Source organism: Vanessa atalanta, chromosome 5 (genome assembly GCF_905147765.1).
Source record: "Vanessa atalanta chromosome 5, ilVanAtal1.2, whole genome shotgun sequence".
NCBI lineage: Eukaryota > Metazoa > Arthropoda > Insecta > Lepidoptera > Nymphalidae > Vanessa > Vanessa atalanta.
In genome coordinates, this window is record NC_061875.1 from 6801217 (window position 1) to 6819768 (window position 18552).

At 30.8% G+C, this 18552-nt stretch overlaps 1 protein-coding gene across 2 annotated transcripts in view; it reads right to left on the bottom strand.

Annotated features, from left to right (window-relative positions):
• Window positions 1-1822: 1822 nt before the first annotated feature.
• The window catches only part of LOC125064253, a 29135-nt gene continuing 12405 nt past the window's right edge, over window positions 1823-18552 (bottom strand). For both annotated transcript variants that reach the window (XM_047671203.1, XM_047671204.1), the window contains exons 3-5: window positions 5483-5648; window positions 3643-3764; window positions 1823-3490 (exon numbers count right to left, since the gene is read on the bottom strand). In XM_047671203.1, the coding sequence (XP_047527159.1) occupies window positions 2756-3490; window positions 3643-3764; window positions 5483-5648 (1023 nt within the window). In that variant the 3' untranslated portion in view covers window positions 1823-2755. The remainder of the gene's footprint in view (window positions 3491-3642; window positions 3765-5482; window positions 5649-18552) is intronic.

Genomic DNA, 18552 nt, shown 5'->3' on the forward strand with positions numbered 1-18552 from the left:
TTCTCCTTACGTTTATAAACCACACCGATTTCCATTACAAAATGTTCCATATCCGGGCTTTATTAATTACTAATTGTAAAACAAACTAATAGATTGCTTGATAAGAATAAAAATGTATACCAATAATTCACTTTTATTTAGTAACCGGCTATTCCATTATAATATGTAATAAATACTATTTTATTGGGTGAGATAACATTAATAAAAAATCTTATGAAATTATAATTTTCTATAATTTAGAATTATTATAAAATTAACAAAATGCGAGTTGGTGGATAATAAAGGAAAAGATGATAAAGAAAGAAGAAATTGTAGGGTACTTCATTTAACTAGCGAGGCTTGGTTGAATACAAAGTTTGGTTTGGTATTTGGATTCTACAGAAAACCAGGCAGTATCAAAATGCATGTGTACATAATAATATTAAAAACTTACCTTTTAATAATATTAAAAACTTTAAAAGCGATTACTACATAGCCAAGCTACATTCAACCTCTTGGAACTTCTCGCGCCGTCGATATCGTCGTCGAGGGCTCGTGACCGCGGTGCCAAATGAAACTCTGCTGTCAGAAGCAACTTTTTCATAATAAGATAAGGGTTAGCTCGGTTAATTTAAATGGGATTTTTTTTAAACGTATTATTTAACTTCTTAATATGAATTACGTGTTAATTACACTAAAAACACACTAATTGAAGTTTTTTTTGGCTTATATTTATTGAAAATTGTTGCTGATTATTGAAAATTATAAGCTCCATGTGTTTGTTTGAAATTTAATTTTAGTGTTTATTTAATCGATATTACTTGTTTGTAATCGCATTATTGTAATCCATGAGTAAGATTTTATCTCCTACTATTGTGCATACCGCACAGTTTGTCCATTGTAGTTTGAACATTCAGAAGCCGACGTTGACGTTAAAACGTGTATATTTAAAACTAAGTTGTTGTCGCTCGCGCCCGCTTCGCTCGCGTTTGGTTGGTTGTCGTGTTTTACGTGCGACAGGCAGACAGACAGAGTTACTTTAACATTAATTATAATATTAGTATAGATAAAGCTCAAATATATATAAACTTTACATTTTTATATGTGTACTTGAAGGCAGGGCTCTGTGCAAGTCCACGGTACACTCGTACCTATCCAGATGAACATGATTATAAGATGTTTTACCGCCAAACATCAATATTTTAAAAGTATTGTTTTATTCCGGCTAACTATAGATACTAGGGACATAACATCTTAATTCCCAGGGTTAGTGGCGCACTGGCGATGCACGGAATGGTTAATCTTTTCTACAGCGCCAATGTCCTGTACCCGTTCGACTACCTATTACACGAAAAAATAATTTATTGTTATATTAATTTGATATATTATTCTATTTTAGTTATTTAAATATTTTAATAGCTGTATTACTATAGACTTATTTAGGCTGATGTGGCCCAGAGTTTAGCACGCGTGCATCTTAACTGATGATAAGATTAGCCACACAAGCATCGTTGAATTGTCATGTGCTTAATTTGTGTTTATAATTTATCTCGTAGTCGTCGGTGAAGGAAAACATCGTGAGGAAACCTGCATGTGTCTAATTTATATTGAACTCTGCCACATGTGTACCCGCCAACCCTTTGATTGAGAACTCAACCTTCCCAAAAAGGGAGCGGAGGCCTTAGAGGGTCGTTTCCAGGCTGTTACTTATCATTATTGATAAGAAATTCAATTTAAATACGACTGTTATTTATATATTAAAACAAAGTTTTATTAAATAAGAAATATTTATTGGAGTGTCATTAGAAATACATTTGTAAATTGTAATAATTAATTACAAATAGTTTATTACTAAATGCTGCTGCAATTTAGTGTTGTAAATCACAAATTTTATCATTATAAGAAGTAATTACACGTATAAAATAAATTGATTATAAATAACATTTTATATTTGGTTATCTAGTTAAATAAGTGTTATAAATATTTCCCATTAAATTGTCATAGCAACGAGAAGTCATTAAATATCTTCTAAATTCCATAGCATTTATAGTTAAAATGACCAATCATTCGCTATAACACTGCAAGTACTGTCACCAAGTTAAATACAATAAACTAAATACTTAAATGTACCTTTACAATTAATATACTTTACAAATATATAAGATAGTTTTAATATAAGAATAAAAATAAATTTATAAGTTTTATATTTTAAATACTTTTTGTACATTTAAGGATTTGTCCTTAAACGGTAAAGCTTGACTATAATATGCCTACGCAATACTCATTCGTAAGAAAATAACAAATTAAGTCAAGTTCAATGCTCGCTTCATACGGCCTTACTACTACTAGTCTAAATCCTTTTTAGTATTTTATTACAAATATCAACATATTACGGTAAATTTTGCATTATGGAAACAACGCCAATAATATATTCATATTTCTAAATGTTTTCGTAACTATTAGCGTAAGTACTGTATTTTTTGTCCGTCAGTTTCAATTCATGGCACAAGTAATTATGAATTCAATGAATTATTTAGCTTGTTATTAGTCCGATTATCTTTTTATTAATTTAGCGAAACCATATGTCATTCTAAAATAAATTATATTTATTCATTTAAAATATATGACTACTGTGTAACTTAACTTTATGAAAAATAATATGGCTAAGAGGTTTCGTTCGAAGATCAATCGTTTTGTCTCTAGCAATCACTTGAAGATTATTTAAAATTAGAATACTGCTCTATGTGGTAACTACAACAAATTGAATATTTATACATCACTTTGCAGGTCTTGGGTCGTAAGGAGTGGCATCATGGCCAACATATCTGTTGTTTTTTCGAATTTGGAACCCTTGTCCAGGTGCTGTGTTATAATATATTACTCGACGAATTCCGAAAGGATCTATATATCCAAAACTACCTGTTCTTTCATCAGCATCTTGGGTTTCTTCTTCATGATACTGTTTAGGAAGATAGTATCGGAATCCGTTCCTTCTAAAGGCGACACCATCATAGCCTGGGAATTGTGGAGTGTAGCCATCGCCGAGGTGCACTTCAGGCCTTTGTCTTCTGGTCCAGTCATTTGCATGCCTATAGGAATTCGGATTGATAACGTCAAAACGGCCATTAGGAGAGCTATCACTTGCGTAATATCCGTCTATTGTATTAGTGTTCGATAAATCGTAATTGTAAGGATTCGGCGTTGAGGAAGCTTCACTAGCTGTGATTGGTGTTACAGTTGGCTTAAAATCGTATTGTGTCGATGAATCGATAGAGTTCGGCGACACATTAACTTTTGGTGTTGAAGTTGGACGCGAATACGATAGAGGTGGTGGTGTAATGGATATTTCTGTGGGGTAAATATTGTGTAAACTCTGTGTAGAAGAATGAGGAAGCGGGGTTTGAGTTGTCGTACTGAAGCGTGGAGTCCCTCGCGGAGGATGAGGGGCTGGTGCTGGAGTTATGTTAAAACCAGAATCAGTTGGTGCGGTTTTTGCTATTTTAAGAGATTCCTGAAACAATTAATGATTTATTAATATGCATAGTTCAATTAAAATACTCAAAAAAATATATTTATTTTTGAAATTTAACTTGTTTACAATCTAATATTTATTTTGTAAGCACTTCTTATATTATTAAATATTCGTTAAATAATAATTCATACTCGTATCGGGCGGTTTTCCCCCACGTAAACTGTCTTCGACTTATAAATTCTGTATCCTTGGTCATCAGCGATGTAGTCTTGTAGTCTTAAAAATCCATCAGCGCCCACCCAGCCCGTGGTTCCTGGAAATAAATTTACCAGACTTAGTTGTACGATGATTCAGATTTTGGCCTCATTGGTATGACTTATGTGTGACTACCGTGGACGTGGGTATTAATCCGACATTTAAGATTATATCAAGCTCGAATTAAATATAACGACTGATCCACAAATGATAATATTTTATATTCATGTGAACACTTATTGAAACCACAAAATGTTTTAATAATTAAATTTCTTTGTATGTGAAACATTATATTTTAGAAGATAGAGGGCTATTAATATTTTACACTCAAAAAATACTTTAATTAAATATATGTTGATTTAAGTAAAACTTATTTTTTTTTTTTTTTTATTAAATACGCATATTTCTGGTATTAAAGAATATAACATCGTTAAGAATAAAGTAATGATAAGCTTAAAAATAAAACCTTGTAACAAGGACTAATTTCCTTAAAAGCAGTTTTTAATTTTGGTATATTAGATCTAATAAGCCTTATGGTATATAGTACTAATATACACTATTGTTTAATTAGGGGAAAAGAGTAAACAATGAGTTTCTAACCGGCGATAGCTTTACATGTAAGCTGAAGAGTTTATTTATTTGACCTAAGAATCTATCAGTGCAATTGCAAAATGTCTTTTTAGTTTAGATAACCTATTTATGTAAAATAAAATATAGATAGGCTATAAAAAGTATATACTGTAAGTCATCCTAAGAGTGGAGGACCGGAGCAGTACGGGCGGTCCTTTACCGGCAGCTTTCGCCTATCTTATGTAACAATCTCAGATACGATTTTGAGCCTGCAGTCAAGTTAGTTGTATTTACACTGTAATGCTTGGTTCTTTTCTCTCACTAATGTTACAAATTATATCATTATAGGTTTCGCAATGAAACGATCAGTTCTTCTCACTAACTTATGTAATGCTCGAATTTGAACTGGTACATTATAGACATGACTGGTACATTATGTTGAAGGATCGCCCGAACGATTGACGTAAGTGAAATTGGTCGGTGCACCAAGTTTAAGTTTTGAGTAAAGTATACTTAGATTAGCAGCCTGCAAATTTAAGGCCTCCTCTCCATTTGAGAAGAAAGTTTGGAGCATATTCCACTACGCTGCTCCCATGCGGGTTGGTGGAATACACATGTGGCAGTATTTCGTTTCAGAAATTAGACACATGCAGGTTTCCTCACGATGTATTCTTTCACCGCCGAGCACGAGATGATATATAAACACAAATTAAGCACATGAAAATTCAGTGGTGCCTGCCTGGGTTTTAATCCGAAATCATCGGTTAAGATGCACGCGTTCTGGCCACTGGGCACCACTGGGCCATCTTGGAAAATTAAATACTTAAATTTTATGATCCGATAGAGTATAATCGTTATTTAAGCCGACTAAGGTGCATTATTTGTGTTAAGTGCACCATACCATTGGAAGCAATATGCTCAAAGTGTGTGTCAGTGGGAAAACTTCCTACGAGTATAATCATTTCGAGAGAAGACTCTTCAGCGTAAGGTTTGTTAAGCTGGTCGTAAAATTGTGCTAAATCCTTTTTTTCACAATGTTATATTAAACAAATTCTGTGCCCTGTGCTCTTATGCTAGATAAACGGGAAAAGGGTAAACCACGGGTAAACTGATGGTGACATTATTTTCATATTCAGTATCTAATTATTTTATCAAATATCTAAGTTTTATTTCATTATTTTATTGCTTTATTAAAATTCATCTTACCGACTACTGAACCATCTTTGAGTCGCCGTTCCTTACGATACTGGCCGTTGTGTGTTTGGTAAAGGAAATACCGATCGTCATCTTCATCTGTTTGTATATGGAACTGATCGGGATCTTGTTGTGCGCTATAACCATCTAGAGCAGCTAGGGCGCTGTATGCGCACATCTGAAAAAAAAATACAATATAAAATTAAGCAATAATACAATTTTATGTAATTAATGTAGAGGAAAATATCGGCTAGATAAGGTTTCCCTGCTGGATTAATTATCTTTCATTTTGAGGAGGGATCGCAGATTTACTAACGATTTATCCTTAAACGCTGAGCACGAGATAAATTATAAGCAGAAATGAAGTACCTATATGAAAATTCAGTGATGCCTACGGTTAAGATTCATGTGTTCGACCCACCTGGCCATCTCTGCGTCTGTTATTATATTGTTTTTTAAATATGCCATATTTCAGCTGATATTATATATACCTACATATATATATGTGTAATTTTAATAGATTTTTTCATTAGGCAGGGAAGATGGTTTACATCTTAATTAAAACATGTATTATTTTGCAGATTCATAAATTATTTTGTTTTCGTGGGTGCTGTCTTCCCGCGATGTGCACCTATCCGTAAAATCGGGCTTGTGTGAAAAAACAATGGGTAAGCCACGAATTAGAGACGCACGGAACCAGCACTTTATTGAACAATGGATGCTAAGTAGGCCTCGAAGGTCAGCATGAAGCAATGGAATTTAGTGAATAAAATTAAATTATTGAAAATTAATTACAACCGTTTGAATTTTATTATTAGTCTCGGAATTTTCTTAAAAAACGAACTCAATACACTAAATCATGATAAAACTTATATGATAATATACAATACATTTTTTTTTAATTAAATTAAATTTTAAAATTCGTAATTAAAAAGAAACAAACTTTTTACAAGTGTATAAAAAAATCACGATGTATTTGGTTTCTCGGTATAAATATTTTTTTAGAAAATGTAACTGACAGGAAAAATATGTACAGGAAAATCGGTCTAACTTATAAGATACCTATGTGTCAAGGTGTCATTTGCAATTAAAAACATATTGACAACAATTGCTTGTATAATGATGTATGGTATGCTTTGTTTGTAAAATTATATTTATATGTAATAATAAAAACAAAAAAAAATTAATATATGCAATTCGTAATGCGTTAATGGTTCTATGCTACATAATATTAGATATAGAATAACAATTTTGATTCTCGTTCAACGAAAAAAAATTTATACGATTGATTTTTAGGACTTATAGAGTTTTCCAAACATAATCTTTCAATCCAATATTCGCACGATTGTAAGATTTTTAAAGTAAACATAAATTATTTACAAGAGCATAATCAAGATAAAACTTAGATGGTTAGGTGTATATAAGAAGTTAGGAAAGAAATCCAAAACCAGTCTGTCTAAAGGTGTTTAACTTAGGTGTGATACGATAAAGTCTCAAAATATGTTGACAAATTAATTATATCAAGAAACAATTAGGTGTAATTTAGAATTTTTGTAATGTGCCCTAGTAAACCCACGTTATACCACAATATTGTTCTATCAATAAATATATTTTAAAATATATATTCGAAGTTTAAAATTTGCTTCAAAATATTACCTTGATCAATTTTGAGAAATTGCTATAGTTAAATTTTAACGCTATACTGTAATTCCCAGAGAATTTACTGAGAAATTATATTTTAGTACAATAATAAGAAGCTTAAATTATTTGCTAAAAAATAATTTCCTGAGTATTGATTGAGAATAAGATTGGTGATTTTCATAATAGATTATGCCAATATGATTGAGTTTCTAACAAACGAGATTAGTCACATACTAGGAAGAAGCTTAGCACAATGCTGATAGATGCGCATACTGTAGCCTTATACATGACTAGTCTCGTAGAATAATAATATAGAGGTGTTCATCAGCATAACATACGAGGTTGGCGTTGTCGTAACCTCGGGAACAAACGTGGGTCGAGAGCTAAGGACCTACGCGGAAACGCACACGCATGTTAGATTAGGTGACAATTTTCAACAAGAAACTGAAAGTTCAAATTCTCATAATGCGTTACCGTTAATAATAATAAATTTTCGTTGCCAAGCGACCAGAATATGTTATACAGGATTTCATACGAATTATCGTGACTATGTTTATCCTAAGACAGCTATTAAGATATGCCTAATAGGAATTCAAATCTAAATGTTCGCATCGCGTTGACCATAAAATCAAATAATGACTCATATAATACTCAGAGTCATTTTTTCAGATTTTTATAAAATAAACATGTACGTTTTAATTGTTGTGTGCTTAGCAAATATTTTAGTTTTTTTCTAATGTTTTAATAAACCTTTTATAAAATATTTAATATGGATGTAATCAGATTAAATAAAATTCTCGTTATAAATAGCAATTCATGGTATTTTAAAATAAAACTACTATATTGTCGTTCTGGTCTACACTACTTTTACCTAAGGCGTCGCATTACAGCAATTTAATTTAGATAAGGAAACCTCGTATTTTAAAGTTGTTTTTTCAATTACTATTTTATTGTAATAACTCAGGCTATTTAAGTGTAGCGAAATATAAAATAGGCTTATAAACACGAAATAATCGTTAAAATGGGCCCGCAGGTTTTGCTTGATGCCCAAGTAAATATACATGATATGATTGATATATACATACGTTATTGATGTAAGACAGTTGCTCATTTATCTTCTATTTAGCATCAAAGGAGAAATGCTGTTAGCATTCATGACATAATTTCACACGGACATGGTTTGTACTGTAACTAGTGTCTTGTAGTGAAGCCTTTTATATAACTGTTATTTATGGATTTGTTATGAATGTAAAAGTTCAACACATAACTGTCATTCAAAAATATCGAATAGTAAAATTAGAACGGAAATCGTATTATATCACGAAGTTATTGTTTCAAAACTAACGTTATGGACACGCGCCTTGTATCTAACAATTAGTGTTCTATTTAAGGACCTTGTACTTGCTAGGTTGTCTTGCGTAATCCTTGCTTTAATTTGTTGTATATCACGGCTTATTATGACTCACCATAGATGTGGACAATACACAGAAATCAGAATACTTGTCGCATTGTAATTAATTCTATGCTAAGACATACCGTGCAATTGTTAACTGTAGACTGTTCTAGTAAACAGCTTAAGAGTGCTACTTTAAATTATGGGTTTCTTACTAATTAAAACTATTTGAGATAATTTTTTGCTATCCGCTTAAGTTATAAGCAAGGGATATTGGAAAAATATTTTTCACGAATGTTTACATAGTTAAGTAGGTACCAGTTTGTTTTGTATGTTCGACTTATTTGTATGATTATCAATTTACTTAAGGTAATTAACATTTTACTAAATAATATTTTAAATAATGGCCTCCTGACCAAATTAGAGTGTCCATCTCAAAATCCCTGGACAGCTTAAATTATGCTATCGCGCTTTGATTGCCCAGATGTTTGACTAAACACCGTCGCAGGAGATATCAATTGAGGTTACCTGAGATTAACTCTTGGTATAGCAACCGTACAACTTAGCCAATAGAGTAACGATATATTTAAAATATATAATTAAATATAATTAAAATTAATATATATATATATATATAAATTATTTAATATATATATGTATATATATATATATAATAACTATATAAACAAATGGCAATTTTATTAATTCTTCGAATCTTAAGATTTTTTTACATAGTTAAGACTAATCACGGTGAAACCCATGAATCAGATATTGCGCGACGGTGACCATATATGAAATTAAATATATGATGACTTAGGCTACCTTTTATGGAGTATATATTATTTTAGATATTTAAAGATAAATGTTAAATACGAAGGAACAATTTTAATAATTGTAGCAGCCCACACTCCGTTGCGATTATTTGATAAAATGAGCGTCTCAATAACATTTCTATACTCATTATATACCTACTATTATAGTGAATATATAGAAGTAATAGCTCTTGAGTTTTAAAGACAATTTAAACTTCCGTGTAGGTAGGTGTTGTGTAAGTTTTTTGGTGACTTTTTTACGTGTACTACAGAGACGTAATTATAATGGCTTAATTAAAATGTTGTTGATGTCATGAATTTTAAGGCTACAGTGAGAATGTCGAAATATGAGATCAGCAGTAAGCAGTGGGCGTGCAATTACTTAGCTTGTTAGTTGTAATACTTCTTAAAGGTAGTTCAATAGTTGTACTGAGTTTGTTGCGCGTTTGTATAGTTCCAGATCCATTGGACCATGTCCTTTGTGTTTGTAGGCGCCACCCACGGACTGTGTGGGTTTGCAAAATGCGCAAATCCGCATTGCACGTACTGTAATAACCTTGGAACTCGTTATGTTTATCAATCTTAATTTACATTAAAAGCGTTATCACATACCTTTGGGAATTTAGTAAAAAGTTTATATTAAACTTTTTATGTGATGTAGCTATAATTTTATCATTTGATTTTTTTTTTTTTAATAATTTTGCAATAGTTTTCAAACAACAGAACGTAATGATTAATTCACTGTTATACGCATTGATAATAATTATGAATAAAGACAAAAAAGTTAGATTAAGATATTTTATTAAAAATTTTGTTATTTATGATCTGGATTATGTGACGTTTCATAAGTAGGTAAGTTTATTTTTCCGGAAACATCGAGAGTGATGCGCCATACAACAAGCAGTGGTTCTCACGCGATGAAAGCAGCCTGACGTAAGCGTGTGTACCTCCATGCAAGGTTGCCAACCTTTTACAGATATGCGTAACCTAAATGAAATTACGTGCCTGAGAAAATATATTTAATGACATTATTAAAATGCCCGAATTATGCATTTACTACCATTACTACCTCGATGAAAGTGCTACAAGCGATTTTTTAAATTCTACGTCGTTACGAGCTTTTTGTTAGTGTTAGTCTAGTTATTAATTTATGCAACACTTAAAGAAAGGTCACCTTAGCTTAAAGTCGTTTATAGGATTATTTCATTCATTAATCTTTGTGCTCTTTGCCCTTTAATTTTGTCATATTGGTGCTTTGTAATAATATCTATCTGTAAGATTATTATTAGTTAGCGACACTTGTACAAACCCTAAAGTAACAGCCTCTTAAACGTCCTCATGTCGTTACATAAATTACTTTCATAATACTTATAAACGTTAACACAATTAAAGAAATCTGAATTTCTTAACTCTTAATTGATTTTATTATCGAGCTATTGGCATATTTAGGCCAAGAAACGACAGCCACACCGGAGTTATCGAATGCATTTTATTTAATTCAGAAATTCGAGAACGTATAAAATCGTTCCCAATTGCTAATTTCTTACGACACGTGCAGATATTAAACTGTTTTAATGAGTTTTAAAGATAAATTACTCTATATGGAGTTAGAACGGTTACCAAGGAATGTTTGCATCGATAAAATTCCATGATTTAAAACAAGTTTGTGTTTGAGATACAAATCACGTGAACGGTCACATGAGAAAATATGCGTGTGCACATTGTTTGCAACAAATTCAACATGTCCGATCGGAAGTCAAATACGAAAACACTTGATGTATTGTTACACAATTTTTTGCACATCATACGCTTCGGTATGTGCCGAAATGTACTTTCTAATGGACAGGTAAATGGATATAATAACGATTAAAATTAATTTACTTTATCTTATTATTATTTAATTATATTTATATAGTGTAAACAAGCACTTTGTGAATGGTGGATTATTCTAGTTAAGTCTGAAACTGTCGGTCGATATTTGAAAAAATCTTATTGTAGATTATATGTTTGAAATATTTTTTTTTTATGTTGTATTTACTTTTATTGCCTATGTTACGGACACAAACGCCAAATATAGTCCGTACATTCCATTGCGTATGGTGCATAATTACTTACACGTCTTATATTTTCCAAATTGATCTTGATCATTTGTTTGATGTGCAAATATATATCTACTATTATTGTGTGGTTTGCGAAGCGGAAGTTAGTATATAAGACTTTATAATACATATATTATATCATACTTAAATTTATATGTAACAATATTTTTATAGAATAGGTTCTTACTAGACTACGTACCATAACTGTTTTTTTAAATATAATATAAATGCACCATATAAATTAAATACTTACAAAACGTTATAAGTTAAGAGTAACAATTTAAATATACACAAGTTTAATTTATTGTTAGGAATATCAAGAAATTAAAATACTTAATAAAAATAGTACCTTACCTAATTGTATTTGGAATCTTTTCAATCTTCACAGTCTCTGATTAGACAACAGTATGCCATAAGGCACTGACAATACATATTGTCAGTTTCATTAGGGTTTATACCGGATAGAGTATCCAATAATAAATGTGTATGTTTTAGAGGATCAACAGATACATTAGACAAGAGATATGCGTGATAATAATTTGTAGAAATTTAGACCTAGAAAGCACTAATATTGCAAAAATATAATCAATAATTGCGTTGTTAACTTAAAACTTAATTATATAATTATTTGATGAACTTATAATTCTTGGCTATAACAATGATATTAATGCTATTTTTCAAAGACACCTTAAGCCTTAATGTGACTACTGACGCAACATTCAAGTGTACATTTCGAAACATTTTATAAAAATATTGTTGTTATGATTTTTGATTTACGAAAGATATACATAATTGTTAAAACATTAAACAACTATTAGACATATATTATTTGAACATCAACAGGAGCATATGTCGAGAAGGACCAGTCTTCATGGGAATCTTTAAAGGCAATCTGATTTCCTGTAACCCATCCAGTTCTTTCCGGTTTCTTAAGTGGTTTCATATGCAATAAGACGTTTAAAGAATGTGAAATCTTACATCCCGTGATGTGAGTTACGGAAATGTACCATGTTCGATCAACTTACGAAGGATGGTTAGTGCTTGCTGCCCACTAACTCGCTTTCACCCACGCAGTAAGATACCACATCACTCGCGGTGAGTCAAACTTTGTCATTTTACGTAAACATTCGTGACCTGCTTAAATAGTTATCGTTGCTTAGATAAGGAACTGCTAGTGCCCCTTTCGTTTATATATTACTTGAGGTCTAAAAATAGTTATAATTAGTACTTAATGGCAAAATTGTTTTTATGGCCATTAGCTTTCCAATTAAATACATTTTATTAAAAAGTATCTATGTATCCAAGCCGATAAATCTAAGATAACACAAGACATATCTTTATTAGTTATGTAATAAAAATAGTTCAAATGTTGCAAATTTCTATTGCAAAACGTAAGCAACTGAGTAATAAATTGAAATAAATTCGAACGTATTGATATTTCAATATGAAGAGAAATAGTTTTAGAAGTTTTCTTAATATTTTTTAGTGTTCTACATTGAGAATGATACAAATGTGTTTCGTGTATTTGTTAATGTCGATTCAAGATTGCGATAAAAGCGTAGACAATGTTATTGAATAAATCAAATGCCGATGGAGAAACATGTCGTTGTGATAAATGTTTAGGCTTGAAATAGTCTCATTTAATGCATATATCACTGTATTAATTCATTAATAAAGAAAATTATAAGTGCGCTTCCCAAGAAAATATTTAATATATTTGTTGGTAGTGCTTTGTGCAGGCCCGTCTGGGTAGATCCCACCTACTCATATCATATTAATTTACCAAACAGTAATACTCATTATTGTGTTTGAAGGGTGAGTGAGCCAGTATAATTACAATGATGTGTTGTAAGAAATGGTCATTATTTCTTACAGCGTCAAAATGCCCGAGGTACATAATGTCACCGTCTTTTCTGTATACCTTTTTTTAATACATTGTTTTGATGTATCTCCAAAGTTAGCCAGCTTTAGTTATGAAACGTACGACGTACGAATGTTTTCGTTTTTTTTTGGATAAAACACTATCGTAGTTCAGCCATTTTGTACGCAATATTTAAAAAATAAATGAATAAACCTTCATCGTTCATAGTTAAAATATTAAAATTAACAATATGTTTAAGGTACTAACATTCTGTTAAAAATAAAGAAGTTAGTCAATATTTTATACTTTTTTAATTTTTAGGGTAGGTTATTACTTTGCAATAGTTTTATATTCAGACTCTTATAGGACATACTAAAAAAATATAGCGAACAAAGATTTTTTCCTCAACCATTCAGATAATATTTATTTTTATGATTAATTGTTTTTGGGGCAGTTGTGCAATTTATATTATTATATATTTATTTTTCTTAATCTCTGCTCTCGTTTTTTCGAGATTTTAATTGCATTTTTGTGGGAATTTTGCGAAAACAAAAATTGAATTAAAATCACCAAAACATTCGATAAGAATTTCCGGATAAGTCTGCAGGTATTGAGTATAACTGTTTTCTGTAATAAAATAAAAGTAAGTTTGTGAATATTGGGTGACTGTAAGCTAGGGAATAGTGAGTGCGGAATAACTGCACTTGATGAGATGCTAATGGGTATGGTTTTTACGGCTTCAACTTTCCATAAAGATTTAATTTGGATTGTTAAATTATTGTTATTCTTGATCAAATTTGTTAATTTTGATCAAGATTTTTTATAGCTAATTAAGTTATTTTAATACCTTATTTGTATCCGTAAAAAAATACTATTGCTATTTGGAGTTATTTGGTATTTAGTAACATGAAATTATAAAAAGCTTATATTTTTACAAATTAGTTTAAAATCTATCTTCCAATCTCAAAATGCTGGTTCTCAATTTCTCAATTCTATTGTTCGGTATTTGAGTGACGAATCTGAAGCGCCTTAAACAATGCAATAGCAATTTTTCTTAACGTCACGCGTTAGTGCATCTTTGGGACACTACGCGCAAGATAATAATAATTTCGAGGTGAATCTAGTGTATTTAATGTTATTGATTTATTTGATTGATAAGTTCTTTGTGTTTGTTAAATGACATTGATTAAACAGATTGATATTATGACTTATGAGTAAAGCCTTGAGTTACTCGGTCGGATTTTATGCAAGGTTTAGGAGTATTGTATTGTTGACAGCGATGTAACCTTTGTGTCCCGCTACCGATAACATTGTCGAAAAAATAATATTTCGAGTCTTTATTTTGAAAGTACATTTAATTTTAATACATAATCTGCATATTAATACGTAATTGTTTAAATAATGCGCTAATGTTTTATTATTTTTTTAAAGATGTAAGGTTTTTTAAATTATACATACATATTAACCTTCTTTTTTGTTCGTATTTTATGTATTGTATATTGTATTGTCAATTTTTGGCTTGTATTTAGGTAAAAGTGTCGCCTATACTAGGGACTGTCGCATAAGTTTCAACTTTCTGGGCGCTTATCTAAAAGTTTTTGCTCAAATACCTACTCGTTCAATAAAAAATAAACTATAAACGATAATAACGAAATCCGCTATATTCGAAGCATTTGACAAATAAAATCCCATTTATTTGGGGTTAACGTAGTCGTGTGTGACGTGTCTCTAATTATATATTCTATAAAATTCCATTCATAGTGAACGAAAGTAGAAAATGAACATTTTTAGCGGAGTTTTGATTAATTATCTGCCCTCATTTGACGCATCTTTTTACTGATTATGTATAAAAATCTTAGTTTTCTATTAAATTAAATAACTATACCTAATATTATAAACGCAAAAGTAACTCTGTCTATCTGTCTGCTCTTTCAAGGCCAAACATCACTGAACCGAATTTAATGAAATTTGGTGTGACGTAATATTGAACACCAAATAAGGATGTAGGTACTTTTTATGACTAATACTTGACGAAGACCCCTAAAACGCGAGCGAAGCCGTGGCGACAACTAATCTATAAAATCGTTCTATTCGCGCATCACAGTTGTGTGCGGTAATAACTTAACTGAATATATACAGATCAAAATGTAAATTTTCCTAAGGTCCACTTCCCGCTGTTGATTTTAGTAGATATTAACATTTAGATCATAAATGTGCATAGGTAATACACCTAAGTCGTTTAATATTTATTATTAATATGACATACGAAATGCTGACCCGGTATGCGTACACGATAACAATAAATATGATATACAATAATAAGTAAAGTCTGTTTTAATAGTTACTCTTTAGCATGGCATATGTTTTTTCTATCTTTGACACATGTCGGTATGTATCTGGGCTTAACATTGACATGTGATAATTTGAAAACACATGCCTGAATTGTGCAATAAAATATCAATGAATACAGACACAATCAATTAGATATTGTTTGCTTTGTGGGCGCATCTAAATTGCAGTTGTCTTCTGTCTAGTATTGAACGTGGGTAATTTTGGCAAAGACCTCGCTTTAATAATCTATTGTAAACTGCGGTTAGGCGTTTAACGATACCATATATTTAACCAAGGTTGATGTATATAAACAAGCAATTGTTAAATAGTTTGATTTAAATATAAAGCTGGTTCACATAACGTCTGACCGATATCCAACACATTTGTTGGTATGCTAAATGTATTCATAGAGTGGCGTATATATTTTAATAACACAAACATTAGTCGGTTGCGATAAAGTAATAGTAATATCGGTCACGACATATTAATCAGATATTCCGTGATGATTAAATAGTTTGGTCAGCATTATTAGCAATATAGTTTTGCATTGCGATAAGAGTTAAAGACAGTGTGCACAGCAAGAGCAAAATTATCTGATCGACATAATATTAACCGGCTAATATTATTTCGTCTCATAATAAATAAATTTGCAATAGTTTGTGATAAAGTAAATTTACTAAATTTCTTAACCTAATTTTATATAAAGTTATAATAAAATTTTGAAATAAATAGCCGTATTCTGCTGTTATAAAATAAAAAAAAAAACGTTTAAAGTATTGGAGTATCAGGGCGGTAAAAAATGTCGGTATTGCTATAAATGACGCAAAGTCAGTTAATATAATCAGTAATAATATAGCATTTTCCCTGTTATTCGATAACAAGATGTTGCGGAATGCAATCGCGAAAAATAAACTAGTACAAAAGTTGAATACATAGTAAGTTAAAAAGTTTTCAGTTTATAAATATTTACGCAGCCTTGATGCCAATTTAGACTTATCTTGTATAAATATTGCTATTTCTAAGGCACTCGCTTGCGAAATATGACCTGGCGACTTAATATGGGTGCGTTAGTTATATAATCAAATTCAAGTTAAACTACATATTCATCACGTTATAAAGACATGTTTATGTTTTATCCTTTTTATTTGAAGAAGGCACATTTTTAGTACAATTACTATAATATATGCGTACTAATTTTCTGGTATTACATACGTCCGTTCCTGTTCCCTTAACAATGTATAATATGCAAAATTTCATGAATATCGTTCGAGTCGTTAAGCGTTACAAACAAATTCACTTTCACATATATTGCTTAAATAGACATAAGAATTACTTTTTCTAAATGTAAACCAGAGAGGATGAAATACAGATGTCAACATGGTTATTATTGGAGCGTTGCAAATGAAGCACGTTTGCATTGGCAATCTGTCTTCTATCTAAGTGAGATATTACGGACAACTGCAAAAAATAGTAAAACGGTGATCTGAAAACGTATTCTGTAAGAATAACTTCGAAAACGACTGCAGAACATGAGCCTGAAATGTCAGAATGTGATATGCTACACCACTGATCGTAATAATTACAGGTTCCACGTATCAAAATTGGGTATGACCGTAAGTCGGTTGTCACGAGTGAAATACGATTTTTTTTTCAGTGACGCAGTGCCTGCATAAATACATCATATTAAATCATTTATTCATATAATAAATATTGATGTTTAGCGCTAAAATAGCTGAAGAGTATCTGATGTCCAATTGACTGAGTTCTACTTAAGTTCGTTGGTGAAATTATGTTATTAGGTGCACTGGACAAGTTTCATTCAATAAACTCTAAAAGCAATCCTTTAAATAAAAGACATATTTCAAGTGCAAGTTTAATGTTTCACTTGATAATATTCCGTCAAAGAATATTGGTGTAAGATTATCCTTTCGTGCGTAACGCCAATTATATTATTATTTAAAGTAGACGACACTGCCGCGATACGATATCAAAATGGTCACGGATAAGAGGGATTGAAAAAGTATTTCAATGTGCCATATTTATAATGCTTTTATTCAGACTGTTTTGGCTAATTGACAGCTAAAGTGAAATAGACATAACATATTTATATTTATAAATACCAATATGACCACGTATGAACAAGCGGACTACGCGACACGGCAGGAGGAGGACCGACGAATTCAGAGAAAGGTTGTCAGTAAACTAATTTTCCCATTCAAATTTGTTGAGTCAAAAAGGTCTCGATATTATTAAAAGCTTTAACACTTTACGATTGTATTGAATACCCAATAATAATATAATATTACCCAATCGTATTCTGTAAATAAAAGTTAGTGCGGCGAACTTTCAAGTGTCTGAAATTGTTATGGAATTCTGTTCGTTTTAAAGTAATTTATATTGTTATGAATTCTAGTTTGTTGAAGTTTAAACTTTTTGCATGAAATTCGATCGATATATTTTTTTAGTTTGATCGATGATATAAGTATAATTGTTCCATTTTAATCAACGTTTTTATGTATTTACACTTTTCTGGTTGTATCTTTAGATATCGAAATCGATCGTTGATTGATCGTTGGTATAGTGGACTTTTAGTCGTAGATCTCGAGTTACTGTGCTGAAACATTTGGGTTGAATACCTTTTTTAGATTTTCATAGACTTTATGTAGTTTTTTATTTTCGCACCATTATATATTAGCAAACACACCTTCGAAAACATAATAAGCCACGATAACGATTGTTATCAAACTCAATATGTGTTATATATATAATACATAGAAGAATAAATCTTGTTTTTGGCTTAAGTAATACTCAAAAACTAATAGTAATCATATGTAAAAATATACATAATTAATTATATTAATATTTCCAATATTAAAATAATTGAAGTTATTTGGTTATTTTATTATAAAAAATAATTAATGTATTACATATTTGATATTACGGCA